The sequence below is a fragment of the Alexandromys fortis genome, unplaced genomic scaffold (genome assembly GCF_014885135.2).
Source record: "Alexandromys fortis isolate MF-2015 unplaced genomic scaffold, M_Fortis_MF-2015_v1.1 scaffold_264, whole genome shotgun sequence".
Taxonomy (NCBI): domain Eukaryota; kingdom Metazoa; phylum Chordata; class Mammalia; order Rodentia; family Cricetidae; genus Alexandromys; species Alexandromys fortis.
Window position 1 is genome coordinate 1,247,596 of NW_026068140.1, and position 27,205 is coordinate 1,274,800.

At 46.9% G+C, this 27,205-nt stretch overlaps 1 protein-coding gene across 2 annotated transcripts; it reads left to right on the forward strand.

Annotated features, from left to right (window-relative positions):
- Positions 1 to 19,057: 19,057 nt before the first annotated feature.
- Positions 19,058 to 25,317, forward strand: Atp5mc2 (ATP synthase membrane subunit c locus 2). 2 transcript variants are annotated; one of them, XM_050126735.1, is made up of 5 exons: positions 19,058 to 19,190; positions 21,443 to 21,511; positions 22,068 to 22,142; positions 22,550 to 22,764; positions 25,054 to 25,317. In XM_050126735.1, the coding sequence occupies exons 2-5, from the start codon at positions 21,473 to 21,475 to the stop codon at positions 25,166 to 25,168; spliced, it is 444 nt and encodes a 147-aa protein (XP_049982692.1). In that variant the 5' UTR covers positions 19,058 to 19,190; positions 21,443 to 21,472; the 3' UTR covers positions 25,169 to 25,317. The 2 variants fall into 2 exon arrangements, with proteins under 2 accessions (XP_049982692.1, XP_049982691.1); XM_050126734.1 differs by lacking the exons at positions 19,058 to 19,190; positions 25,054 to 25,317 and adding an exon at positions 19,500 to 19,655 and having other exon boundaries at positions 22,550 to 23,740.
- Positions 25,318 to 27,205: the final 1,888 nt, after the last annotated feature.

Consider the following 27,205-nt stretch of genomic DNA (forward strand, 5'->3'; position numbering starts at 1 on the left):
CTCTTGATTAAGAGAAGTGTGTATACGCTCTAGTGCAGGTGTGTATGTGTGTGCGTGCGTGTGTGAGAGCACTCATACATATGTTGCATTGTGGATGCAAATGTAAGTGGGTCTGAAGAATTCTTGGCTGTTCAAGCCTTCTGAGGGGTCTTGCTGTATATGTGTAGCACTTTGGGGGTTGCAGTACCTTCTGCACTCACACAGGCTAGCCAGGAGACAGTCTTCTAGCTTCTAGAGGTTTCTCTGTTCCTATCTTGGGCTTTACTGTGCTGACACATCAAGATTTGACGGATTCCCTGTCTCCATTGCCTTTCCCTTCTCTGTCATGCTGCATGCAGATCCATGCAGCCAACCCCGTGTGAAGCCATGTATATCCTGTAGCCTCTTCTCAAGGAAGACTGTGAAGAACCCTTGGCACTCACCCCTCTGGATACCCCACTCCCACTTTTCCATGCCAGGAGAGATCTAATTACACAGAAATTAGTACAGAGAAGGATCGTTTGCTTTTATGGCATCAGCGCCAGGGCAGCTGTAAATCTGGAGCCGCTACTGCGGCAGCCTCTGGGCACTGTGCAGACTCTGGAGGGGCTCTCACCTCTTCACCCCCTCTCCCTCCGGGCCATTACCCCTGTCCAGAACCTGACAACCCTTTTAGGTGCCCATCTCAGCAAGGGACGAGGTGAGAAGATGAAGGATGTGTTGAATCGAAAGACACATAATAGGTGCTCAATAAATTATTAGAGGATGAATCCCAGCAATGGTAACCACTGCCCAAAAGAAGAATACTCCTACCAAAAGTTCCTAATATTTTCAAATTCTACCGGCCTCCCATGCTTTTGGGTGGACCCAGAAAAAGCTGGTAGTGCAGGGCCTCACCCTGACTTCTACTCCGAGGCCCTGAATTCCTTCTTGGGAAGCACAGAGTAGTGAAGACAGACAGTCCAGGCCTTGATTCTTCTCTTAACTAGCTAAGTGACCTAGAACACACCTTCCAGCCCGAGCCTTGGTTTCCTCATCTTTAAAGCAGTAGTCAAAAAATCTCAGCACGTGGGACATCAGAAGCACACAGTGGACCAACAGAAAGGTGGTCCTCTATGGGCATTACCAAAGCACTGCTAGCCAGTGTTCCGTCCCTCCACTGCTACTCACGCCTCTTTCCCACAACCAGTTCCCAACTCAGGGGCCATCACACACTTTGGGACTTACAACATGTAGGCAGACTGTACCCGCTCAGAAATGAATGTTTCTTCATGTTAGAGTCTCATGGATGAAGAGTGACCACGGTAGACTCTAGCAATCCCTGGGCACCCGGAGTAGGGTTTCACCCATCGCCAGCACACTTGGTGTTCTTACCATGGGAGTGGGAGTGGCTATTTGTGCCTCTTTTCTTTATGGTGTCGTGGACTGAACAAAGGAGTTCGCACAATGTAGGCAAGTGCTCTCGCTCTGTACCCCCCCCCAGACCCAGCAGTAGGGTATTGGAAGGTTTAATTGTAAAGGATTGAGATTATTTGAGGTTTTAGGAACTTGGGGCAGGGGAGTGGGACCTGGGGAACAGGGCCCCTTCTGGAGTAGCAGAATCAGAAACCAAATGCCCAGACTCCCGACTTCTTGCCACCACAGTTCCCAGCCCAGAGGGTTGGGGCCCTCCTTCTTCTTGCTCTTTCCTACCCTGATTTCTCCAGTCCAAGGCACTTGGACGAGAAGTCCTGAAGTGACTCACATGTTGATTCTGTAAAGCTTTGAGGGCTGTGTAGGTCGGGAAAGGATAGATATGTCGCTATCCCCAACGCCAGCCCACCCAGGACTTCAAGGACCATTTGAACAGCCATCCTGTTGCCACAGCTGGGCAGGGGGAGCTGTCTAGAAAAAGTGGAGGCACAGCCTCTGTGTCCCTCTCACCCCGGATCTCCGTCCCAGAGAGGGTGAGGATTTGGCGTGAAGGGCAGAGCGTGGGTGGAGGAAACTCTGGCCCCCGCCTCCCGCAGCCCCCAGCCCCAACTCAGGCTGCAGTCTCTCCTCGTTGTAGCAGAGCCAGAGCAAAGGGACGGGCAGTAAAGATGAGTGATGGCGCGGAGACAAGCAGAAATACACCATCATGAAAATGCTAATGACTCCTTGCTCTCTTTCTTTATGGTTGGAGTAATACAGACTTCAATCATAAAAACAATCTCCCAACATTTTAATGGGCTCCATCATGCCCGCACTTGTCGGTATATTTGAAGAATAAATCACCCTCCCCGCTCGGAATGAATTCGCTGTCAAACTCGGCTCCCTCGGAGAAAATGGATGGGGAAAGAGGACGGAGATTTTTTTTTAAAGGGAGGGTGTCCTCTCCCGCTCTAACTCCCTCCTAAACTAGATTGTTGTGAGAACTGCCTGGATTTTGAGTAGCAAGTAGGGGACTGTTGGAATTTGAGAGGGCTAGTGGCTGAGGGACTCACAATGGAGAGACGGAAGGATGAGGAAGAATAAAGGGCAGGAATAGTGGCCGCACTGAAGCATACGACAAATTCTGACACTGAACCGAGGGCAAAGATGCCAAGAGTCTGCACAACCGCATTATTTCTGCATTATTTGATCGAATTTCTATCAGATTAGGCCCAAGCTGGAGTGCAAAAGGAAAAGGGGGGAGGGGTGAGAGATTTCTTTTGTTGGGCAGAAGAGTTTTAGGTTCGGCTCTGGGCTTGCAGGTTTCAGGGCAGCAAGCCACAGGTCTGCATCACTGAGGAGGGCCTCAGAGTCCCGGGTAATTCTCAATTTCCATATAGGTGGCCATCAGCCAATGAAAACTTGGGATAGGTCTACTGCGAGCAGCCAATCCCAGTTAGGGATGAGCTGACTTGGCAGCTTTAATTGCATCTTGATTGGTTGAGATGTTGCTAGGCAAAATTGGGTCCTGGAGATTGATGTGGGCCATAATGCAGAAGCAGGTGAATACGAAAATATCTGGAAACCTAGGCTCCTGGGTTGACATTTGTTTCTTCCTGAGTACTTTAAAGATTTGACAGGATCAAGCATAGCCCTCGCCCCCCCCCAAAAAAAAGCCTTCATTAAAATCTGGCTATTTGGAGGGCCTTCTAAACTTCTAAACCCAGGGAACTTCACTTTGGTCTGCCTTAAGCTTATCTGCAATCCTTTGAGCTGTAATTTAGGCCCAACTTTCTCTAAAATGCTCAGAAACTGAAGAAATCGTGCCCCGCATTCACCTCCACGCCGCTCAGATCTCGTCACTCAGCCAAAACCACTGCGAGGGGTCCGATTTTCACCCCGAGGTCTGAGAAGTGGTAGTCCCCAGTCAGCAGCTTCTAAGCCTTCATCTGCATCTGGTTTGCATAAACCGTCCTTCCCTCCCACTCCGGACCAAGTGCACCGGTCTCGCCACCGCGGCTTCTCCGCGCCCACCCTGGCGCACCCCTGGCTGCAGCGCCCCCTGCCGGCAACAGGGCCCAGCGCGCTGCGGTGATCCGAGCTGCAGCCTCCCGGGAGGCCGAAGGGACCGTGGCGAGGGGCGGGGGCGGCCGCCCCGGACGACGAGCCCGCGGGTCTGACCGAGACCGTGCTCGTACAATATGCCACCGTTTAAGTCTGAACGCGCGCCAGCCGCCAATTGTGATGTTAATTCGGCGATGATTTAGCGGGGCGGGACGGAGCGGGGCGGCCGCCTTTCTGTCAAAGTGCTGTCCGGGACCTTAATATTAGTAATTGAAGCTGATGAGGACTCTGTCTCTGTTTCTACTGATAAAAAAAAAAAAAAAAAGACAGGGAGGGAAAAAGAGCAACTAAATTATAGGGCTGGGAGAAAACCATGATTAATCAAAGGTTTGAACTGTCGCCGTGCTCGAGGCCCAGTAAATCTCGCTGGCCGGGGTGTGTGGAGGCCGGAGGATAAATCTGAGCCTCGTGGAGTTTGCCGCCCCTTTCTGTTTGCCTCTCGAGTCGCACGTCAATTAATTCGATAATTGGATTTGAAGAGGTGTCAGATTATCCAGGGCTGCGGGAGGGTCTGCGATGGGCAGCGGAGGCGAGCGCCGAGGCTGGCGGGTCAGACTGTGGAGGGACCGAGAGCCAGGCAGGGCTATCGGGATCCTTTACCAAGCTTGCCTGTGCTCAGCTCTGCAGCAGCCCCTGAAAGGTGGCTGCCGAGCCCAGCGTCCTAGGTATCCAAACAAATGCATTTGTATGTAAATGAAGGGCCTCGGTTTCTCCAAGCTCCTGTGAACCCCTAGTTTACCCCATCTGATCTCTGATATTTTCCTCAAAATAATGGGAGTTCCTAGGAAGACAGGGACCAAGACTTCTCTTTGAATCTGCACCTCCACTGGTGGAATCGTTCACTAGCTCACTCACAAACGCTTCTATCCTAACCTGTAACCGAAGTGTCTTGTTTAAGGGAAATGCCTTCACAAGCACTCTGAGCCGGACTGCTAGTCACCAGGCCCCATCTACAACCTGACAAGCAGAAGCCACCGGAATTCAGTCCTTCTGCAACTTTGGGTGGATCCCCTTCCCCCAAAAGACTGGACTTGTCTCCCAGGAGGGTAGAAACATACAAGCCAGTCAGGAAAACATTTCTGGGGGGGAGGGAGGGGGGAAGACGATGAAATTGAAGGCAGAAGAAGGTGGCGAAGGCGAAGCTCACAAAGACTGCCTGGCCAGGCTGCCTGCAGTAAGACCTTGTAGGACCCAGTATACAGAAGTGGTTAGCCTTGACCCTTGAAATTCAAGTAAGGGAGATATGGGAGCTGTCAAGTAGCGATATGAACAGCATGGCAAGCCAGGTTTTGTTTATGCACGCCAATTTAAAACACTGACTGATGCCAGCCAACGCTACACACTTGTTCAGATAATGATCCTTTGTCTGCCTGAGGGGGAGGCAATATTCTCCCTATGAAGGTACAGTGCAGAGGATTTAGGAAGCGTTGTTTCTATATGGGGGCTTCCTCCAGGAAGCTCCTTTTCTGCTCTTTCTTGTGGCTGCTCTCAGTTTCCCGGAGATGTCAATTAAAAAGAAGTCAAGCCCATACCTGTCTTCCAGTCATAGCCCTGTTTTGATTATGTGCTTTCTGAATAGACCTTTGGTGGCAAGCTTTCTGCATGCCAGGAATGCCTTCCTTTAAGCCCGGTACTGAGGTGAGGCTGAGGTGAGGTCTGGGCCAGTGTGAGGTCAGGCTGCAGCTCTCCCCATGCTTGCCTCTGTGAAGCCTTGCATGAAATCTCAGCCTGTGTACATTGCTCTGTAAAAAAGAACACCCATCTTATGAGAGGCAACACAGAAGGTGAGGGATCCTCACTGAGGTTGGTGGAGGGAGCACCGGACCTGAACTCAGAGGAGTTGGCTCTGTAATCGGAGGGGGCTGAAGACCAGAAAGTTGAAATGACTTCTACATATCACATAGTGATGAATGGCACGGCCCCTGAAGACCTCCATCCTCCAGTCTCCCCGACTATTGGGTAGACAGCAAAATGTAGAATCTGATCCTAGCTCCACTTCCTAGCTTCCTCTCAGCTTCTTCTGTAATGTATTGGTAGCAATAGGGCCCACTTCATAATCTTCCAGACTGAGGTTCATATAGGAGGCATCTGCATCTGTACCAGCGGTTTGTTATTCAGTTGTTCATTAATTCATTCACAAAATGCCTATTTGAAAAGCGGCCCACCAGTCCATCCTCCCTGCATTGAAGGTCTATTGTATGCTCAGCACTGATAGGCAGTTATGACACCGTAAGTCCATTACCTCATTAGCTCTGACAGTGGCTCTTTTTATTGTTTGGTTTGTTTTCTGTCACAGGGTCTCTCTATGTAGCTCTGGCTGTCCTGGAATTTGCTGTGTAGACCAAGCTGAACTAGAACTCAGAGATCCTCTTGCCTCTGCTTTCTGAGTGCTGGAATTCAAGGCATGCATCATCGTGCCCAGTCTCAGTGGCATTTTCTTGTATCCCTAGGATCTAACGTGGTTCAGGCACACAGAAACACATTTATTGTATAAATGCATGTTTATGAACAAATTTATTGTATGAACGCTACAAGAATAAAAGTAGAAGCAAATTAGAAATATAGTTCCTGCCTTTTTATTAAAGATTTATTTTATATGCAATAGTGCTTTGTCTACATGTATGATGTATATCACATGTGTCCCTGATGCCCAAGCAGACCAGAAGAGGGTATCATATCCCCTGGACCTGAAGTCACAGATGGTTGTTAGCTACTGTGTTAGCTGGGAACAGAGCCTGGTCCTCTGCAAACGCAGCCAGTGCTCTTAACTGCTAAGCTATCTCTCCAGAACCCTTTCATTATACATGTATTTTTACTTATTATTTTAAATAAACTTTATTATAAAAACATAAAAATAAAAATATCATATAAAAATAAACCAGATCCAAAGTCTATATATCTCTTTTTGTTTGTTTGTTTTTGTTTGTTTAAGATGGGGTTTAGTTATGATTTTCAATCGGGCTTGAACTCCCAAACTCAAGGAACCTTCCTATTTCAGATTTCTGATTAGCTAGAACTAGATACATGCTGCCTCTAATAAGGTTAAATTCCCACTGTAGGTCTGTGCACATGAAAAGAAAGAATAATAGAAGAAGTGAACACATTTAGACTTTATCAGGCAGATATGGTTTGGGGTTATAGCTCAGTGGGAGAGCACTTGCCTGACATGCTTAAGATCCTGGGTTCAGTATTCAAAATTGCCAAAACAAACAAACATTAGGAAAATATGTCCAGACTGAAGAGATGACTCAATTGTTAAGAGCATTTATTGCTCTTGTAGAGGACCTGGGTTCAATTCCCAGCACCCATATGGTGGCTCACAACAGTCTGTAAATCCAGTTCCAGGGGGATTCAATGCCCTCTTCTGACCTCCGCAGTCACCAGGCACATATGTGGTGCACACATATAAATGCAGACAAAACATTCATACACATAAAATAAGTTTAAAAGTGTAAGTTCTTCCAGGTGTGGTGGTGCACAGCTTTAATCCATGTACTTCACAGGCAGAGGCGGGTGATCTCTGAGTGTGATGCTAGCCTGGTCTACATGCTGAGTACTAGGCCAGCCAGGACCATATAGTGAGACCTGTGTGCTAGCCTGGTCTACATGCTGAGTACTAGGACAGCCAGGAACATATAGTGAGACCTGTGTGCTAGCCTGGTCTACATGCTAAGTACTAGGACAGCCAGGAACATATAGTGAGACCTGTGTGCTAGCCTGGTCTACATGCTGAGTACTAGGACAGCCAGGAACATATAGTGAGACCTGTTCACAAAGAGAGAGATCTAAAACATAAAGACAGGAAAGAGCTCAAGAAACAGGATCCATGCTGGACAAGGATGCTTGTGTGAAGGCAACGGATCTAAACAGACTTTGGAGTGTGTGGGAGAGAGAACATTGCAGCAGCAGGAATAGTAAGCTTGAAAACAGGATCCAGGTGTTCCTGGTCACTGGATGGGCTGCTGATATGGCTCAGTAAAGTGCTTGCCGCACAAGTGTGAGGGCCTGAGTTTAGATCCCCAGAAGCCACACAAATTCAGATGCAATAGCTTGTGTCTGCAATCCCAGAACTCCTACGAAAAAATGAGAGGCAAAGGCAGAAGAACCACCATGAAGGCCTGCTTGCCTGACATGCAAAGCAGGGAACGACAAAGAGACTCTGTCCCAAATTAGGTGGAAAGCAAGGACCAACACCTGAGATTGCCCTATGACCTCTGCATACACACTGTAGCACATGCGAGGGTGTGCACACACACCACATGCAAGCATGTGTACACAACACCCTACACAGCTTTCACACACATCCATACATATGTGTGCATGCACACACATACCACATATGCACACATACATTCTACACTGGCACATACACCAAGATTTTTTTAAATGATGCTTGTACTTGCTTATTTTAGATTATCATGCTCTATCTTAATCTGAAAAGCAAGAATGAAAGCAACAGCCAGCTGCTACCCTCTGCAAAGCAAACAGATTGTAAAAGCAATTACGTCCCGTGCCGCTGCGCTATCACGGCTCTGCCTCCTTCTCCCACATGGCTCCAGTCTAAGCTGGGATTATTGATGTCTAGATTATTGTTGTCTCCCTTTAAAATGCGTTTCTTTATTTCCAGATACTCTCCTTCAAGACAGTCTTAACTTAAAAACAAAAATGATGTACAACACGGGCTCACACATACTCACATAAATAAAAATAAATAAATTAAAAATATATTAAATAAAACAATTAAGAAGAGAGAAAGAAAAAGAGAAAGTCCTCTCCCCCTCATCTTGCCATGGTTAGTCTGAGGGAAGTATAGGATCTAGGCGGAGATGAGACTTGTGTAGTGTGTTGAGTCCTGGAAACCTTACTGGGGCTACTCAAGAATGATAGACATGGGGGCTGGAGAGATGGCTCAATGGTTAAGAGTTCTTCCAGACTGTTCTTCCAGAGGACCCTGGTTCAATTCCCAGCATCCATGTGGCAGCTTACAAGTGTCTGTAACTCCAGGTTCAGGGAACCTAAGACCCTAACACAGATCAATGCACATAAAATAAAAAAATAAATTGTGTGTGTGTGTGTGTGTGTGTGTGTGTGTGTGTGTGTAAAAGAATGACAGACACACAGACAGAAAAGCTAGGATGGGGTGGAACATGGTCACTCTGACAGAGGGGATCTACTGCCCACTGGGAACTCAGGGCTTTTCTTACATATGGCATGAGGAGGAAGGGTTATGTGGTCCGGGTGGGTGGGTTCTGCGTGGGAGAGGTCTGTATGCAGTCTCAAGCTGCAGTCCTCACAGAGGAGAAAGCTGCAGTTGCTAGTTTTTGCACACAATAGTCTTTGGTAAACACTCATACTTGGACCAGAGGAAGACTTTTCCATTTCTCTGAGCCTCCCTGGGGAGGGCATTGTCATTTCCATAGTCTGGACTTGTCAAGAAGACACATTCACTCAGAACTTCAGCTGCATCCCAGATGCTTTATGTGTATTCGTTTGTTTAACATTCATAATAACTCGGGTTGACCCGACCTAACATTTTAACAGGGAGCTGAGGTTCAAAGAAAAAGAAATAGAATATCAGCACAGAGTTAACCAGGTCTGTGGCCAGAGAGAGTAAGTACCCTGGCATCTGTCTTAGGAGGCCTCTGCCTCTTCATTGTGAGGGTAACTTTAGCCAGAGCTCCTGCTGGCCAGAGTGGAGGACATTCCGCTGAACGTACAGTGAGCCCACACTTCTGTCCGAGCAGGAATGGGATGCAGACCCGAGAATCAAGGGCTGGGGGGGATTCCAGAATCCTAAATGAAAGCCTCCAAGTTGGCATTGATGTGTGCGTCTGTAAGCTAGGAATGCTTTCTGTAATTGTTTCTTTCTTTTACAGTTTTTATTTGTTGGGAGTGGGTGGGTAACGGGGAGTGTGTGCCTGCATTGGTGCACATGTGGAGGCCAGAGGTTCTCTCTTGCTGCCTGCCATATGGCTTTGGGAAGTTAACTCACATTGACAGCTTCAGTGGCAAGAACCTATTTTTCTAATGGCTCCTTTGCTGTGTGATACAGAGCTTTCACATTTGTCCTGAATGCCTGGGCCTTTATCTTCCCCTGGGCTCACATGAGGGGTGAGTGGACAGGTCTCATGGCTGTCTTTCCTGCCCTTCGCTCTCCGAGCTGCAGGGATGGGCCATCCTTACACCTGGCTGCCAAGCAACCCCCTCCTCTCCATCGTCACAGCTCTCCAAATCTGTCTTCTACCTCACAGACTGCTGCAGACTTCTTCCCCTTGGCCCTTTGACCTTCACTGGATGACTGCTGCCATCCTGACCTGAGGAGGATGTAACTAAGTCACAGCACATCCCTACATCTCTGTAATGCCCTTACTGACTAACAGGGACCTGTTCTTCTGTCCCTTAGGTCTCAGAGTCTTTGGGTTGCCTAGGACACTCATTGGTAGCTCGCTCTGTCTTGGCCTCTGTGGGAAGACCCTTAGGGCTGTTGTGTTTTGTTTTGTTATAGGGGCTACTGCTTACTTTTAGCACTAGATTGAACACGTTAGGCAAGTGCTCTACCACTGAACTGAACCTCCAACCCGACATTCTTATTCTTTTCTTGTTTATTTGTTTTTGTTTTTCAAGACAGGGTCTCTCTTTGTAGCCCTGGCTGCCCTGGAACTCGATCTGTAGAGCAGGCTAGCCTCAAACTCACAGAGATTGTCTGCCTCTGCCTCCCTAGTGCTGGAATTAAGGGCATGTGTCACCACTGCTCCAGCTATAACCTAATTCTCCGCTGAGCTCCCAGTCAGATTATAAAGCAGTGCATAGTGACTCAGGGAATGCTGGAAAAACAGGGACAAGAAATAGGGCTATCTAGACAAGGCTTCAGTTTCATTTGGAAGGAAGAAAACTTGGAAGAAAGGAAAGATCAGACAAATGTAGAGGCTCTGGGGACAGAAATACTAGAAGTCCAGCAGAGGCACTCAGGAGGTTATGGAGCCTGTGGGAATGGTTCTCAGAATTTGGAGATGGGGTACTAGGCGTGGAGAGTCAGGGAATGGCACCACTCAGTGGCCCAGGTCAGAAACTGCACAGCACCTCACCCTCCAGCACAAGGAGTCCGCTGCAGCCTGAGCTCTGCCTGCATCTCCTCATGCAGCTGTGACCTGAGAGCTCAGGCCACCATCATCTCTCTCCTGGATACAGTGACAGCCTCTTATTGCTCTTATACTTGTCTTATGGCTTTTCTAAAATGTCAGTCTGAGGGGTAAAGCCACTTACCTAGTATGCTCAAGGTTTTGGTCTTGATCTTCAGCACTGAGAAAAGAAGTTTCAGGCTCGTCTGGGATCTGCAGTGCAGTGAGAGGCTCTGTTTGGAAAATAAAGAAAAGGAAAAGACGTTCCAGCCTCTGTAGCCCACAACACCACAGAGTTTCATCTATCTATCTATCTATCTATCTATCTATCTATCTATCTATCTATTTTATTATTTAGAGAGAGGCTCTCATGGACCCCAGGCTAGCCTGGGGCTCAATATGTAGCCAAGGCTGACTCTGAACACGTGGCCTCCTGCCTTCTCAGTGCTGCCATCAGAGGCATTGCTACTGTACCCCACTTATATAGTGATGGGGTCCCGCATGGGGATGCACACATGCTAGGGAAACTCTCTACCAATTGAACTATGAACATCCTTGATCCACGATTATAAACACTAGGCCAGGTGTGCTGGTATACTCCTACAATTCCCAGTACTCAGAACATTCAGGGAGATGAATCTTGAGTCTCAGGCTAGGCTGGGCTACACAGTGATACCCTGCCTAAAACAAAATAAAACAAAAATAAAACAGAATGGGCTCTATCTTGTGCAACAGGCACTCACAAACTTCAGCTAGTAGACTGTAGGGTTGTCCAGCAAGTACAGGATATCACTCTAATACTAGAGAAACAATAGTGAACAAGGTCACTACCCTGGATTCAGTCTCCAGCACCACAGCAAACAAACTTACAAGCGATGGATGATGACTTGCACTTATAATGCCAGCACTTGGAAGGCTGAGGCAAGAGAACCATCCACGAGTTCAAGGCCGGCTTGGGCTGCAGAGTGAGACACTGCCTCAGTGAAACAAACAAAACTAAACAAAAACAAATAACCAAATAAGAAAATTTATGAAATTTAAGTAAGTGTTAAAAAGAAAAACCACAGGAGTTGATAAGGGGACTGAGAGGGAAACTCTGCAGAGGAGAGTCTTGTGAAGAGAGCAGCTGAAGCTCCAACTCAGGGAAGAATCTTCCAGACCCCTCAGTTCTGTGTCTGAGCATCAGTAGGAGCACTGCAGCTGGACCCTGGTTTGCTCCTGCGTGTGTTGTTTGTTTGGCAGAAAACTTTTATTATTTTTATTGATTATTATTGTGTGTGTGCGTGCATGCGTGTGTGTGTGCGTGCGTGCGTGTGCGTGTGTGTGTGTGTGTGTGTGTGTGTGTGTTGCTAGAGATTGAATCCAGGTCCTCGGTGTGTTAGACAAGTGCTCTACCACTGACCTGCATCCTCAGTCCCATTAAGTGGCTTTAAGTTGCAAGGTCTAAGCTTCACTTGGAAGACTAGATCCTTCCTCCTCATTGAGGAGGCTGTGCTGGAATCCAGGCAACCATATATGAGGCTGCTACTGAAGCATAGAGCAAGAGAAGTCAGTGGTTTGACCCAGCTTAGACTGTGGAGGTAACACGGTGTAGTCACACACAGGATGTGTTGTATACTTAACGTCAGGCTAGACAATACACAGCTAGTGAATAAACTAGAATTAATCCAACTAAAGGATGCGATGTGAGCCCTGGAGCTGAAATTATCCATCCATAGACTCTACTAAGAGCCCAACTTCTCTATAAACTAGAAGTAGACAAAGAGCTAAATGATAAACAGACGGACAGACAGAGGATAGGTGATAGATAGACCTTCCAAGATCCTTCAAGGTCTAGTTATCTCCTAAATCAGGTGTAGGCGTGGCTCATACCTGTAACCTCAGTACTGAGAAAGCTGGGGCAGAAAGACTGGCTTTGAGGACAGGCTAGACTAGAGTGGAAGGGGAGCCTGGACTACACAGAAGGATCCTTTCTCAGAATAACAGAAAGGACTGGGAGATCTGCAGGTGGTACACAGTGCTTGCTTCACAGACAGAAGACCTAAACTGGATCCACGCCCCCCCCCCCAAATAAACAAAACAACTAGCCACAGTGATGCTTTTAATCCTAGTGTTAGGGTAGATCCCTCGGACTGTCTGACCATCTAACCTAGCCTACTCTGTGAGTTCCAGGCCAATGAGAGACCTTACCTTAAAGAAAAAAAGAGGAGCCAGAGAATTGGTTCAGTGGTTAAGAGCAGTTATTGCTCCTGAGGACTTGGGTTCAGTTCCCAGAACCCACACGGCAGCTCACAATCATCCGTAACTCCAGCTGCACCCTGTTCTGCCCTCCGTGATGCAAGAGACAGGCACCCTGTTCTGCCCTCCGTGATGCACGAGACAGGCACCCTGTTCTGCCCTCCGTGATGCACGAGACAGGCACCCTGTTCTGCCCTCCGTGAGCATTAGGCATCGTGTGCTGCACAGACACGCATTCAGGCAAAAGATTCAGACACATATAATATATTTTTAAATCTTTATAAATTAAAGAAATAAAAGGTGGACTGTGACTATGGAATGACATCCAAGGTTGTCCTCTGGCCTCCACACACATGTACACACACACACACACACACACACACACACACACACACACCCCTTGTGATCTAGTTAACTCCTAAAAATCAATGAAGAGATGATAAATAACCCAATAGGAAAATGGACAAAAGACATACATGACTAATCATTTCACAGAAGATAGAACATGAATAGCCAATAAGTACATGAAAAGATGCTCAATCTCATTAATAATCAAGAAAATATAAATTCAAACCACCATGAAATCCCACTTAATGCACAATAAATTGACTAAATACCAAAGTTGACATGGATGGTATAGCAACTCAAATTATTTTATACTTTGGTAGATATAAATATTGAAAAATAAAATGAGCTTAGTTAGAAAAGTTAAGTTTAAAAAAATTAAAAATAAGATTTTTTTGTTTCACTTTTTTCCTCTTTGATGGTCCAGGGGATTGCACATAGGATCCTTTTTTTTTTCTTTTTGTTTTGTTTTGGTTTGTGTTTNACAGGGTTTCTCTGTGTAACCCTGACTGTCCTGGAACTTGCTCTGTAGACCAGGTTGGCCTTGAACTCAGACTCAGAGACCTGCCTGGCACTGTGTCTCAAGTTATAGGTGTGATTAAAGGTGTGGGCCATTACGACCGGCCCTGTGCCAGCCTTCCCAGTGACTGGGATGATTGGTCTCTGCCACACGGCCCCGCTCATTAATAGTTAGTACTAGAGATTGAACCCAGAGTCCCACACATACGAGCAAATTATCTGCCACTGAGCCACATCCCCAGCCCGACAACTGTATGCCTTGAAAAGATTCTTCTCCATGTATACAAGAGACATGTACAGAAATCCTAGAAGCAACATTATTTGTGTGGGCAAACATCCGAGAACAAATTTCACTATTGGTCAACAGGAGAAATCAGCAAAGTACAACTATCTACATCGACTTGGAGGAGTCTTGTAAATGCAGAATGGAATGAAAAGAAGAAGTGGAAGAAATCGCAAAGCCTATGTCACACTCAGAAAAGTTTACAAAAAAAGGACAAAATAATTACAGTAAGAACCCGAGAATGGCTAGGAAGTGCTAACTATGAAACTCAGGGAGAAGCACATGAGACCCTCAGTGGTACCAGCAAGTTGTTGTTGGGGATTTTTGTTTTTCTTAAGCTCAAGGCCTGTTTATAACTTCCTATCCCATTTTCTTATTAGACCTCATAGTTTCTGTAAAATGTCAGCTCTCGGGATGGGTGAGGCTTTTGTTTTCTGTGGTGGTGACGCTGAGAGTTGAACTCAGGTCCTCGTCCATGCTGGGCAAGTGCCCTGCCACTAAACTGGATCCCAGCCTCTAATAAAGATTTCTCTCTTGTCTTGCTTTCTTTGCATCTGTGTTCTGAGCACATGAACAATACTTGGCATATAGCAGATGCCAGAAAAAACAGTGTTTGAGGTGCTGGACAGGGAACTTTGCCTGGCATTTGTGAGGCCAAAAATAATCTGTTGTGTACATACATATCTACAGCATGCGTTCTTTTTATGATTTGTAAAGACAAAGACATGCTCTGAGCATAGATGCCTTAAACTTGCGGTCCTCTTCCTATCTCAGTCTTCTGAGTTCTAGGACTACAGGGCATGAGCAACATAGCCTGGCTCATAGTTCATATTTTTTGAGACAAGGTCTCACTATGTAACTCTGACCAGCCTGAAACTTGCTAGATAAACCAGGCTGGATGCCCTTGAATTCATGGAGATTCACCTGCCATTGCCTCTTGAGTGCTGGGATTAAAGGCAACCATGCTTGACTCATAATTTTTTAAAGAAGGCAAAAAAAAAAAAACCCACCCCATTTTAATCATGATTCCCATTTGGTTATCTTCACTGGAATTCATTCTAGTTTTTCATCTCCTATTACCCATATAGCCTTTTACATAATAAACTTACCCTGTGCATATTATACGTGTGCATGAGTGATTCTTAGTGATTCTAAATCTGTAAAGACAAGGTATTCCATTTTATCTCTCTCTTTCTTTCTCTCTGAGACAAGGATTTTCTGTGTAGCTCTAGCTGTCCTGGAACTCCTGTTACCAAACTGGCCTCCAACTCACAGAGATCTACTTGCCTCTGCCTCTGAAGTGCTGGGATTAAGGCATGTGCCCCCGTGCCCAGAACATTTTATTTTATTTTATTTTATTGTTTTGTTTTTCAAGACAGGGTTTCTCTCTATAGCTTTGGAGCCTGTCCTGGAACTCACACTGTAGATCAGGCTGGCCTTGAACTCACAGATCCACCTGCTTCTGTGTCCCAGTGCTGGGATTAAAGAATTGCACCACCACTGCCCGGCCACATGTTGGTTTTTTGTTGTTGTTGTTGTTGTTGTTGTTGTTGTTTTAATAACCATGCACAGTAGGTGGTACAATACCTTGCAAAGTAGGTTGTCAATAAATGTCAGTTAATCATGCTTAATCAATTTAATGCAAGGTGACGAGGGCAAATGAGAAATCAAAGCTGCGCTCTATGACAAATATGTAAAGATGAGAAGGGACTGAGTGACCGTTTGCTGGTTTTCTGTTTTACAAATGAGAAAACTGAGGACAGAGCTGTGTTTTTCTCAGAGTCACATAATGAATTAATAGACTTTTCTTGTAATCCCAGTATTTAGAATTGCAAGCAGGGGTATAAGGAGTTCAAGACCAGCCTCAGCTACAAGAGACCCTGTCTCAAAAAGGGCATTTGGGATGAGATTTGACTCCGGGGGGGGGGGGGAAGCATAGTGACACATGCCTTTATCCCAGCACTCAGAAGACAGAGACAGGTGGATCTCTGTGAGTTTGAAGCCAGCCTGGTCTACAAAGTGAGTTCCAGGACAGCCAGGATTGGGTAGACAAAAAAAAAAAAAAAAAAAACCACACACACATATACAAAAGGTGCATGTTTCTAGACATAATGTGATATTTTGATATACATATACATTATAGATTCTATCCAGCTAATTAAAATAAACATTATCAATCAATTTGCGTGCGTGTAGAGAGAACCTTTAAAATCTATTGCAGCAGCCTTGAAATCTCCAACATATTAAATGTAGTCACTACCAAGTAAAATAGATTACTAAAACTTATTTCTCCATTCCAGATAAAACTTTGTATCCTTTGATCAAAATCCTCCCTTTCTTCCCCTCATCACTTGACAACACTTATTTTTCCCTTCGCTCTGTCTCTTTTATGTTTCTTCCTGTGAATCCTTCTGTCTGAGGTTTCATATTTAACAGTGGCGGGCCTGTACGATTTTGATTTTTGTCTGAACTGCTGTGTCTCCTGGCCAAAGGCAAATGTATTCAAGACTATCTAGATTCTTTCTTGGTGACCTTTGTGAAAAAGAACTCGTGGAATTTCGGTTTGAGAGACGCCAAACCTCCTTCTAGCCTAGCAGTCAATTAAAAAGTCTTTGTCCCCTGAGGGTGGTTAACCAATCCTCGGATAGGAAAGATCAATCTCATTTCGCCGTCACCGTTGTGCAGGGAGGCTGCTAACCAGTTAGAATCTGCCACTAGAAGTCATTAGGAAAACTGGCCAATCAGGTCAACCTTACTACATGGCCTGGTCAGAAGAGACCTGAACTGATTGGAAAGTATGGTTCTGGCTCCGCACGCACTCTTTCCTTCCTGGACCCCAGGTCCCTTCCCAACCCCAGGATTAAGGAAACCCCTGGACCCCCAGATAATCTTTTCTGGGATCACCCCTCCCTCGCATGATTTAATCCACTTTTTGTCAGGTCCCTGCTCTTTTGCGATCTAATTTCTTGCTTCAAACCTTGTTGCCGGGGCCCTCACAGATTACCCATCAATATGTCAACTAGCTGGTTTTACATGATTTACGTGATTGAAAAAGTTTTGTGATAGTTGACTCTGTTTCAGGAGATACTACTGTGCAAGAACCTTACAATAAACAGCCTCATGGGAGCAGAGCTGAATGCAAGGATGCTAACTGTTATACTGACGATAATGATTATGAACTTTTACTGAGGACCAACCCCTTTGCTAAAAGCTTCTTGTACATTATTATCGCAATATTGGCTACAGGATACGCGCTGCTATTATACTCCGTTTTAAAAGGAAAAAAAAAATTTAACTTGCCCAAGGTCGCACGCGAGTTGGGAACCCAGGTTTGTCTGAAGACCCACTGCAGACTGCAGTCACTTTTCGGAAGAGCCAGGGTTAGCCCCTCACAGGACCCTTCTCTGAGCCATCGTCCTCTGAGATTTTGTTAGCCGATATACAACATTCTCTACGTTGTCGCAACCAACAGCTGCAATATCATTTGGCAGTGGCGGCTCTAAGAACCGTGGATTGTGCCTCTTAGAATATGAAACTAAGAACTGAAAGGAATTCAGTTTTGGCGGGGCGGTGTGTCCCGGGAACCTCAAGGGATCAATTCCTAAGCCCTTGTTAGCCCGTCTTCCTTTTCCCACACAAGTCTCACACTGCTTCGTACTTGGGAAAATACCTGTTGATTCCTAAAGATCCCTGGCCCGCCCCTGCCCAGGTCAACAGCTGGCACTGGAGGGAGATTTGGGGACTTCAGGAGAAGCTGTGAGAATCCTAATCCATTTGAAATAGAGGGTTTAGGAAAGGCAGGGAGTCCCCCCACCCTCTTCTTCCATTTCTCCCCACTCTTTCCCTCCCTTTCAGGAGCTCAGGGCCATAAAAATGCAGATGGAGGATCGGTGTGAAATAACGGGCCCATATAAATCCCTCTGCCGCCCGCCTGCAAGATGGATTGGCCGCATTGAAATTCCTCCGCGAGGATAATTAAACTCGGGGCCTCATCCGGGCAAAATTACATTCCTGTAATGGCGTCGCTCGGGGTCCCGGGAAATTGCTCCGTGGGCTTTCAGCGGCGGTTTTTATCGCCGGCCGGGGTGTGCCTGGCTGAGGCTCGCCTCTCCTCCGGGACCGTAAAGCTGCTGCCGTGATTTATCCTCCCCTTCTCCCAAATCCGATTAAATGGAGGAGCTCGGGGCCGGGGCGCCGCGGGGCCGGGAGGGGGTGACTGGAAGGACGGGGCCAAGGAGGGGAGGACAAACGGCCCCTCAGAGGGTGGCGGATTTGCCTTTATTTACAGCTGCGGTTCTCTTTTTATTTTTATTTATTTATTTGTGTGTGTGTGTTTGGTGGGTCTTCTCGTCTTTCTCGCGCTGCGTCCAAGCACCCTGCACGACAGCTGGGCAGCCCTCTTCTAGGCCAGTCTGGTACTGGGTGGACACAAAGGCCTGCAGGGGAGCTGGCGCCGGGAACACTCCCCTCCCCCACCTCCCCTGCACCGGGGAGGGATGGAGGGACGGGCAAAGAAAACGGGGCTTGGGAGTGCACCTCGAGGCCGGCTGCAGGTCACAGGTGCGGTTATTCCTAGTTGGCCCCAGGACTCACAAGAGGGAGCTTCAGGCCTATCTTCTGACTCGCACATGTTGGTTTTCTCATGCTTTTCAACGAGCTAGGAAAAGCCGAAAAGATGTTAAAAACAGCAGACCAGCCCTGGCATTTTATTATTAGTCCACTGATGTCAGGGTCCCCAGGGCGACAAGAAGCCAGGAGTTCCGTGAACTTATTTTCCCCGTGCTACATTTTAGGCATTGAACCCCAATCCCTACTGTTTTGCTACAAGCAATTTCCGAGTAGTTGGTTCCCCCCCCCCCCCCCCCCCATGCGATTGCACATGCTCGGAAAGGGGATTCGCGTCCCAGACTCCAAAGCTGTGCAGTCGTCACCGCCCGCCACGTTGCGGGTCGGCTTTTCTGGCTGTTGGCCGCCCTTTGTAGTTTCTCCGGTTGAACGCCAGGTGGAGAACTTGTCTCGAAGACACCACCAACGTGACAGGGGGCGCTGTGGCGCCGCGACCGAGCCTCTTGCTTGTGTTCACTCTATCCGCGGCGGAGCAACTCGTTGGCTCTGTTCGCGCATGCGCAGAGCCTTCTTTTTTGCGCTTCCCGCGCCCCCGCCCCTCTCTGTCTTCTCTACCCTGGGAGCAGGTAAGGCCTTGAGGCCTCGCGTCCTCTTCGTGGCGCGCAGGCGCGCGCAGCAGTACCCCTTGCGTGGACGCGTGGCCACCCTGACCTAGCTAGCTCCCACCCGGGTCCTCGCACCCTCGCGGCTGCCGGCATCTCCGCGCCGAGAGCGGCCCCTTCCTCGTGTCGGTGACCTCTAACCGCACGGGCCTGGCGCCATCTTGGGTGTCTCACGGGGTTTGGGGGGCCCCCTGGTGTGCGTGTTCTCGCCGGGCGCGAACCAGGCTTTATGGATGCTTTTTGCTCACCCTCCGCCTTTTCACTATTGTCATAACCCCACATTCTCCCCTCCTGTCTCTGCTTCCTCCTGCCATCCTGATCAAAATAGCCTTAACTTTTAGAAACCTTCAGACTGAACACTGTAGATCAGGCTGCCCTTGAATTCTTTGAGATTTGCCTGCCTCTGCATCCTGAGTGCTGGGATCACAGGTGTGTGCCACCATGTCCAGCAAAAAGCAAAGTTTTAGGTAGAACAAGATTGGATCTAAAAGTATGATTCAAGATTTGCAGGTAGTGCACCTACGGTTGGACAGGTTGAGGGCAGATTACTTAAGGGAACAGTGTTTAACGGGCCTATCTATACTTGGACCGAGTATCAGTTTGTGGAATATTCATAACTTAAGAAACGAGGAAAAGCCGAGGATGTAGCTCAGTGGTAGACCATCTCTTACCTAGTGCACTAAGGTTCTGGGTTCTACCTCCTCAAAAGTGAAATTAGAGAGTCCTTGCTCTGCCGCTACCACCTCTTCAGTGTTGTTGAGACCTTGACATTGTGTACCTTAAACAGAAAGACAATTAGAAAGCTTATTTAAAACATTGGCACTAGGAAGATCTAAGGGGGAAGCCAAGAACACACTTTTTTTAAAAATTGTTTTTAGGGGCTGGGAAGATAACTCTGCAGTTAAGAGCATCTCTTGCTCTTCCTGAGACCCCAGGTTTGGTCCCCAGTACCCACAGTTCCGGAGAATCCAGTGCCTTCTGACTTTCTTGGGCACTAGGCGTACACGTGGTACACATACATGCATTCAGGCAAAACATACAAATCTCAAAATGTCTTAAATTGCTCTATTGTGTGTGAGCGTGCACCGTGATGCACCTGTGGAGGTCAGGAGACTGCTCTTGGAAGTACTTCGTACCACATGTACTCCAGGGATCAAACTCATTTTCTTAGGGCTATAGGGCAAGGGCTTTACCCTCTGAGCCATCTTGCTGGCCCAGTGACATTCATTTTTAATATATATGCCATCTCTCAGGTAATTCTGGTTCAAGTGGGCTTACTTCATTTGGGGAAAAACATTGTCCTAAATCTTCAACTCACCTATTCTTTCTTTGGGTCTTGAGGATGCAAAATTTAATAGCCCTGACTGGAGTGGTGAAATGGAACGGCCAGTCGATGCTGATTGGAGTAATGCTAATGTTCCTCGTTGATTGATTGGCTGCATCTTGTTAATATAAAAGTCAATATTTTAAGGAGTCAGATGCTTCAGATAATAAAAAAGATTGAACACTTCCAGTGCCTTTGTCTTCTAAGAATTCTCCCAAAAGTGGGATTCTAGTCTTTTGGGGCTGGAGGTATAGCCAGTACTAGGCTAGTATGCTTAAGGTCTTGGGTTCTAGCACTAATACTCCCCACCCTAAGGTCTTGCACCTGACTCCTGTGTGCTGGGATTACAGGTGCTAGAGCCACCATGCACTGCTAGGTCTCCGGTCTTTTAAGAAACGCCTTTTCTAGGCCTAGACAGACCAGGAAGAGATGATTTAAAAGCAAGGGACACTGGGGAAATTATTTTGACAGCCACAAGTCATGCGACTGTGGAAATGGATGGTAGTTCTGTTTTGGAACGGGTGGAGTGTGTGTGTGTGTGTGTGTGTGTGTGTGTAGGGGGAGTTTCTCTGCATAGCCCTGGCTATCCTGGAACTCACTCTATAGACCAGGCTGGTCTCTAACTCAGATCTGCCTGCCTCTGCCTCCCAAGTGTTGATTAAAGGTGTGTGCCACCACTACCACCCGGATGGTGGTTCTTGAAAGCATGGAGCGAGCATTGTCCAGGCCATGAGAAAGTCACCTGATTGCCAGATTCTGATGCCACTGTACTGATGACCTGACATCCGTCATTCTGTCCTGTGATCTAATTAAGCTTCCTAGTGCTCCTTCTGGGGTATAAGGATGCAGTTGGTGAGCAGGAAGTGTTTACAGTGCTGTTTCTTATTTCCAGCTCTCTTGCCTTGGCCCCTCACCCCTGAAAATGTATGCCTGTTCCAGGTTCATCTCCACCCGCTCCTTGGTGAGTACATTTTGTGAAAGGATCCTAAAAGGAGGACACCTTGTTCTTTATATTGGAGAGTGCCAGAGGCGTCCAACCTTCTCACATGACATTGTTACAAATGTGTCATGACCACCACATGTGAGCCTTGGGCACAAGGGGGTCAGAAAGAGGGTTGTTGGATCCCCTGGAGCTGGAGTTATGGATGGTTGTGAGCCACCATGTAGAGGCTAGGAATTGAACCTGAGTCTTTACAGATGCTCTTAACCATGAGGCATCTCTCCAATCTTTCTCTTACTATTTTGTTGTTGCTGTCATAGGGTCTCACTGTGTAGCCCTGGCTGGCCGGAAACATGCAGAGATCCGCCTTCCTATGCTTCCTGAGAGCTGGGATTAGAGGTGTCTGCCTCTCTTAAACTAACGAAATTTGTTAAAAAGAATGCTTTAAGGTTCTGACTAAATTTGAAAGAATGGAAGAAGCATCAGAGAACATCCTACTGGGTGCAGTGACTTGGCATGGTTCTGAAAGTTGCCTACACAGCTTTCCTTGACCTTCCTGCCCATGTCATTCCACTAGGTCAGGAGCACCTCTCAGCTGCTGAGCCGTCCTCTGTCTGCAGTGGAGCTGAACCCACAGACACGGAAAGATGAGGTACCTTGAGGTGGAGTTGGGACTGGAGTTCTGGTGAGGGGTAAAAAGGGTTGCTCCCAGAACCAGTGTGAGGACAATTACCACAGACTGAACTTGAGGAAGGATCAAGCCATGACTTTAGGTAGGGATGGAAGGCAGTGAATACTCTTTTGTTAGGAATTGCCTAGTGTACTGATGAGGTGTTGGGGTCGAGAACAGGCTCATGTCTCAGACTTAACACTTTCCTTGAAGGCATTTGAACAAGTTCTCTGCCAGCGTTTTAGGGAGGTTTCTAGGGAATTAAATGATCTACTGAGGGAGGAGTATCATACTGGGCGATCCAGGAGTTTGAAAGAGTACAGTGTTTCCAAAGCACAACAGTAGATTACTAACAAAAGCCCTTCCTTCTGACTGCCTCTTCTTCACAGGCCCTCAGCAGCTTGGCAGTCCCTCGTCCTTTGACCTCACTCGTCCCTAGCCGCAGCTTCCAAACCAGTGTCATTTCCAGGGACATCGACACAGCCGCCAAGTTCATTGGGGCTGGGGCTGCTACTGTTGGGGTGGCTGGCTCTGGGGCTGGGATTGGAACTGTTTTTGGGAGCCTCATCATTGGTTATGCCAGGAAAGATTACCTGGGCCCACTGTTAGCTCTGCTATGTTTCAAAGGTCAGATCTAGAACTGCACTGTCATATACAGAGGCCCCTAGCTGGGCCTTGTTATTTTTTATTTATATTTTTGGTGTTTTGTTTTTTCAAGACAGGGTTTCTCTGTAGCTTTGGAACCTGTCCTGGAACTAGCTCTGTAGACCAGGCTGGTCTTGAACTCACAGAGATCCGCCTGCCTCTGCCTCTTGAGTGTTGGGATTAAACGCATGCGCCACCACCACCACCCTGCTCTGTTTTTCTTTTTTGAGATAGCGCTTCACTAAATAACCCTGGCTGGCCTGGAGCTTTCTGTATGGACCAGGCTAACTCAAACTCACACTGATCTATCTGCTTTTGCCTCTTGATTGCTGGGATCAAAGGTGTAAACAGCCATGCCTGGCTTTGTTCAGAATTCTTGTTTGTTTTATTTTTTTGGAGACACAGGGTTTCACTGTGCAGTCCTGGCTGTCCTAGAATTCATTTTGGCCTTGAACTCAAGAGATCTACCTGGCTCTGCCCCCTGAGTACTGGCATTAAGGGTGTGTACAGACACACTCTGCTTTAAGGTTTTTTAATAAGATTAATACAAGCTAGGTATGATGGAACAGACCTATAATGCCAACAGTTGTGAGATAGAGGCAGAACAGTCAGCAGTTCAGGTTAGCCTGGGCTACATGGTGAATTCAGGCCAGCCTAGGCTATATGAGACCCTATCTTTACATAAAATTGAAGTTTTCAGTTCCTTTATCATGTAATTTCTAGTGCTTAGAATCTGGATGGAACCTCAGTTAACGGCAGCTACAGCACATGAACGTCGCCATAGTGTGGAGCAAGGACCAGCAAGTCTAAGCTTGAGGGTGATATTTGGATCATAGCCTGGTTTTCTATAGTTGAGTTAAAAATAGTTTTTACCTTATTTTTTATTTTTTGAGACACTTTTTTAAAAGAAATATTTTAATTTTTTTATTTTTTTTTCTAAATTTATCTATTTATTTTGTATACACACACCAGAAGAGAGCACCAGACCTCATTACAGATGGTTGTGAGCCACCATGTGGTTGCTGGGACTTGAACTCAGGACCTCTGGAAGAGCAGAGCCCTTCCAGAGTCTCTTAACCCCTGAGCCATCTTTCCAGACAAGACAGACTTAACTGTGTAGTCCTGGGTGCTTCCCCACTGCTGGGATTACAAGTGGGATTATCAACTAGTTTTTATATTCTTCAAAAGTATTTCCAAAGCAGATAGAAGTTTCCCGTGTTCTTACAGGGAAGCAGCAGGGTTTAGTGTGCTGACTTGATATGTATCCGTGTGCGCCACACAGGCACAGATATGTGTGCACTCCAGAATAAATTAAAACAAGAGGCTCTGTGGTCCAGAACCCTGTCCCTTTACTGGAAAAGATGCCACCCTGGGCAGAGGTCAGCTAGTGCCATAGCGTTACTGCTGTTTTCCCCATTTCTGGAGGTTCTCTCTGTTGCTCCTTCCTGGTCCCTGGCACCTGGGACTAATTGGTGCTTACTACCTCTGGACAAGTCGCTGAAGAGCTAAATTAATCCTCTAGAGGCCAACACGCTGTTCTAATGTCTGGGGAAACAGGGTTAGTTTTTTTATTTTTTCAGAATCTGCTTTAAACAAGCCTGGTTACTTTTCTGTCCATAATTCTGCTAAGAGTTTGTGTTGACTGACCCATAAGACTCCGCAGGCCCAGGTGAGAGTCTGTGTTGACTTACCCATAAGACTCCGTAGGCCCAGGTGAGAGTCTGTATTGACTTATCATAAGACTCCGTAGGCCCAGGTGAGAGTTTGTGTTGACTTACCCATAAGACTCCGTAGGCACAGGTGAGAAGGGTGAAGTGTGTATTGACTCTAAAGTTGGGGTGCCGTCCTGTTTGATTCCACCTGCTTTCTGGAACAGTGTTGTGCCCAGAGTCCCGGGACCCTGAGGGTGGACGCCACAGCCCATCTGTGGTTTGGGTTCTGCTTCGGAAAGACTGTCATTTTGAGTATCCCCGGCCTTTCTGTTCTGGCCCTGACCGTTGTCTCCAGGCCTGCGATGGGGGAGAGATCCACTGGGGACGGTGTTTGCACATGGCCGTACAGCTCCGAAGATTGTCTTCCTCTACCTTGTTCACCCCCGCTGAAGCCGTAGTGGGAGAATATGGGTATAGTGGGTCTCGATGGATCCGTCTAAACTTAGAATGTTAGCTTGCAGGAAACCGAGCAACCACCGAGATGTTTGCCTTTTCCTTGTGGACCACAAGTTCAGACTTCTCTCCTCTTTCCCCAGGAACCCTTCTCTGAAGCAACAGCTCTTCTCCTACGCCATTCTGGGCTTTGCCCTCTCAGAGGCCATGGGGCTCTTTTGCCTAATGGTGGCCTTTCTCATCCTCTTCGCCATGTGACCCAGCTGTCTCCACTTCACCTCCCGTAGTTCTTTTGTGTCCCGTCTGCCCTGTATGTTCCTTTTCCTCTACCTCCCCAAGAAGTCTGGGGAAAGTGACTGGCTCAGGGTTTGACAGAGAGAAGACAAATAAATACTGTATTAATAAGATGTTTCTTGAGTCTCCTGTGTATATTTCTTTTCCACAGTTGGCTGAGTGCCTTGGTAAGAGAACCGAGGCCCGGTGATGATGGCTCTAAACTCCGCAGGGATCTGGCAGGCTCATTCGTTTAAGATTTATTTATTTATGTATGTATTTTATGTACATGGGTATTGTCTGTATGTGCATCTGCACACCAGAAGAGGGTATCAGATCCCATGGGACTACAGTTAGAGACTGTTGTGAACCACTGTGTGGGTGCTGGGAATTGACCTCTTGAAGAGCAGCCAGTGCTCTTAAATGCTGAGCCATCTCTCCAGTCCTTGGGTTCATTCTTTAATTTTTTATTTCAGGAAAGTTCCATTCAAAATAGCTGTTCTTTTCTGTTGTGGAAAATTATTTTAATTAAGCAAAGATGTGTTATATTTGTTTATGCTGCAGAATATTGCTTTAACTATGTAAAAGTGTTACTTTGTTTATGTTGTTTAATTATGAAAAGCTGTTTACTTTGCCTGTCTAAGGCACCTGATTGATTTCATAAAGAGCTGAACAACCAATAGCTGGGCAGAAAAAGAATAGATGGGGCTGATGGACAGAGAGAATACATAAAAGGAGAAACTGAAGAACGAGAGATGAGAACACGGGAGACACAAGACAGAAGCAGTGAAAGTAAGTTACATAGAAGTAAGAAAGGCCGTAGGCCCCAAGGAGAAGATAGAGAAAGAGAAAGAGCTAGCCAGAGATGAGCCTAAGCCAGGCCAAGCATTCAGAACAAGTCTGTGTGTCATGATTTGGGAGCTGGTTAGTGGCCTAAAAGAAAGGAAAAACCTGGCACACTTTTCAATAATTATCACAGTATGACCTGCTACTCACTTTGGGATGTTGAGGTCCCTGCTCCCAGACCCCAGAGCAGTCATTACCTGTCACTGGCACAGTGATTCTGGCTCAGGCCCTCCTTGTCACCCAGGCGGTGAAAGCCTCTTAACTGGCAGCCTGCTTCCAATTTCTTCCATTACTTACTTATACTGCCAGGTAAATCTTGAGGACAGGACTGATTTTGTCATTTACCAGTTCAAAAACCAGTTCAAAATTCATCCACATCACATCCTCCACTGGCCTGAAACACTGAAGGTGGGCCTACTTCTGCCTTCTGGGCGCTGGGACTATGGATGTGAGCTACTATCCCCGTCTTTTTCTTTTTTTTTTTTTTTTGGATTTTTTAAATTTTTTTAAAGATTTATTTATTTATTATGTATACAACATTCTTTCCATGTATGTTTGTATGCTAGAAGAGGGCACCAGATCTCATTATAGATGGTTGTGAGCCACCATATGGTTGCTGGGAATTGAACTCAGGACCTTTGGAGGAGCAGACAATGCTCTTAACCACTGAGCCATCTCTCAAGCCCCCCGTCTTTTTCTTTTTTATATATAATTTAGTTTTTTAAATGGTGAGTCTTGCCACATTGCCCAGGCTAGCCCTGAACTAGGCTCAAGTGTACGTTAAAATGCCTTCCTGGCCTTCCCACACCTTGCCCTTGCTCTGCTCGTCTCTGCTGTTTCCTCTTCAAACTTATGAAAGACTTGGCTTAAATACGACCCTTTGTCAAATGAGCATGGGCCCCTGATCACATCCCCTTTATAATACGTTTTTCAAGACGGTTTCTCTGTAGCTTTGGAGCCTGTCCTGGAACTTGCTCTGTAGACCAGGCTGGCCTCGAACTCCCAGAGATCCGACTGCCTCCCCCAGTGCTAGGATTAAAGGAGTGCTCACCACCTCCCAGCAGGCTATTTTCTTTCAAACCACGGCTTGTCTACAGCTGAAAGTTACTGGAAGTGTCTGCATATCTAAGAGTAAGCAGTATCCCCCCCTTTGCTTTGGTCACTTGAATTAGAACC

Coding starts and splice junctions, on each gene's coding strand:
- Atp5mc2 (XM_050126735.1), top strand. CDS start 21,473: ATGTATGCCTGTTCCAGGTTCATCTCCACCCGCTCCTTG. Junction 21,512..22,067: donor TCATCTCCACCCGCTCCTTG/GTGAGTACATTT, acceptor TCATTCCACTAG/GTCAGGAGCACCTCTCAGCT. Junction 22,143..22,549: donor CACAGACACGGAAAGATGAG/GTACCTTGAGGT, acceptor TCTTCTTCACAG/GCCCTCAGCAGCTTGGCAGT.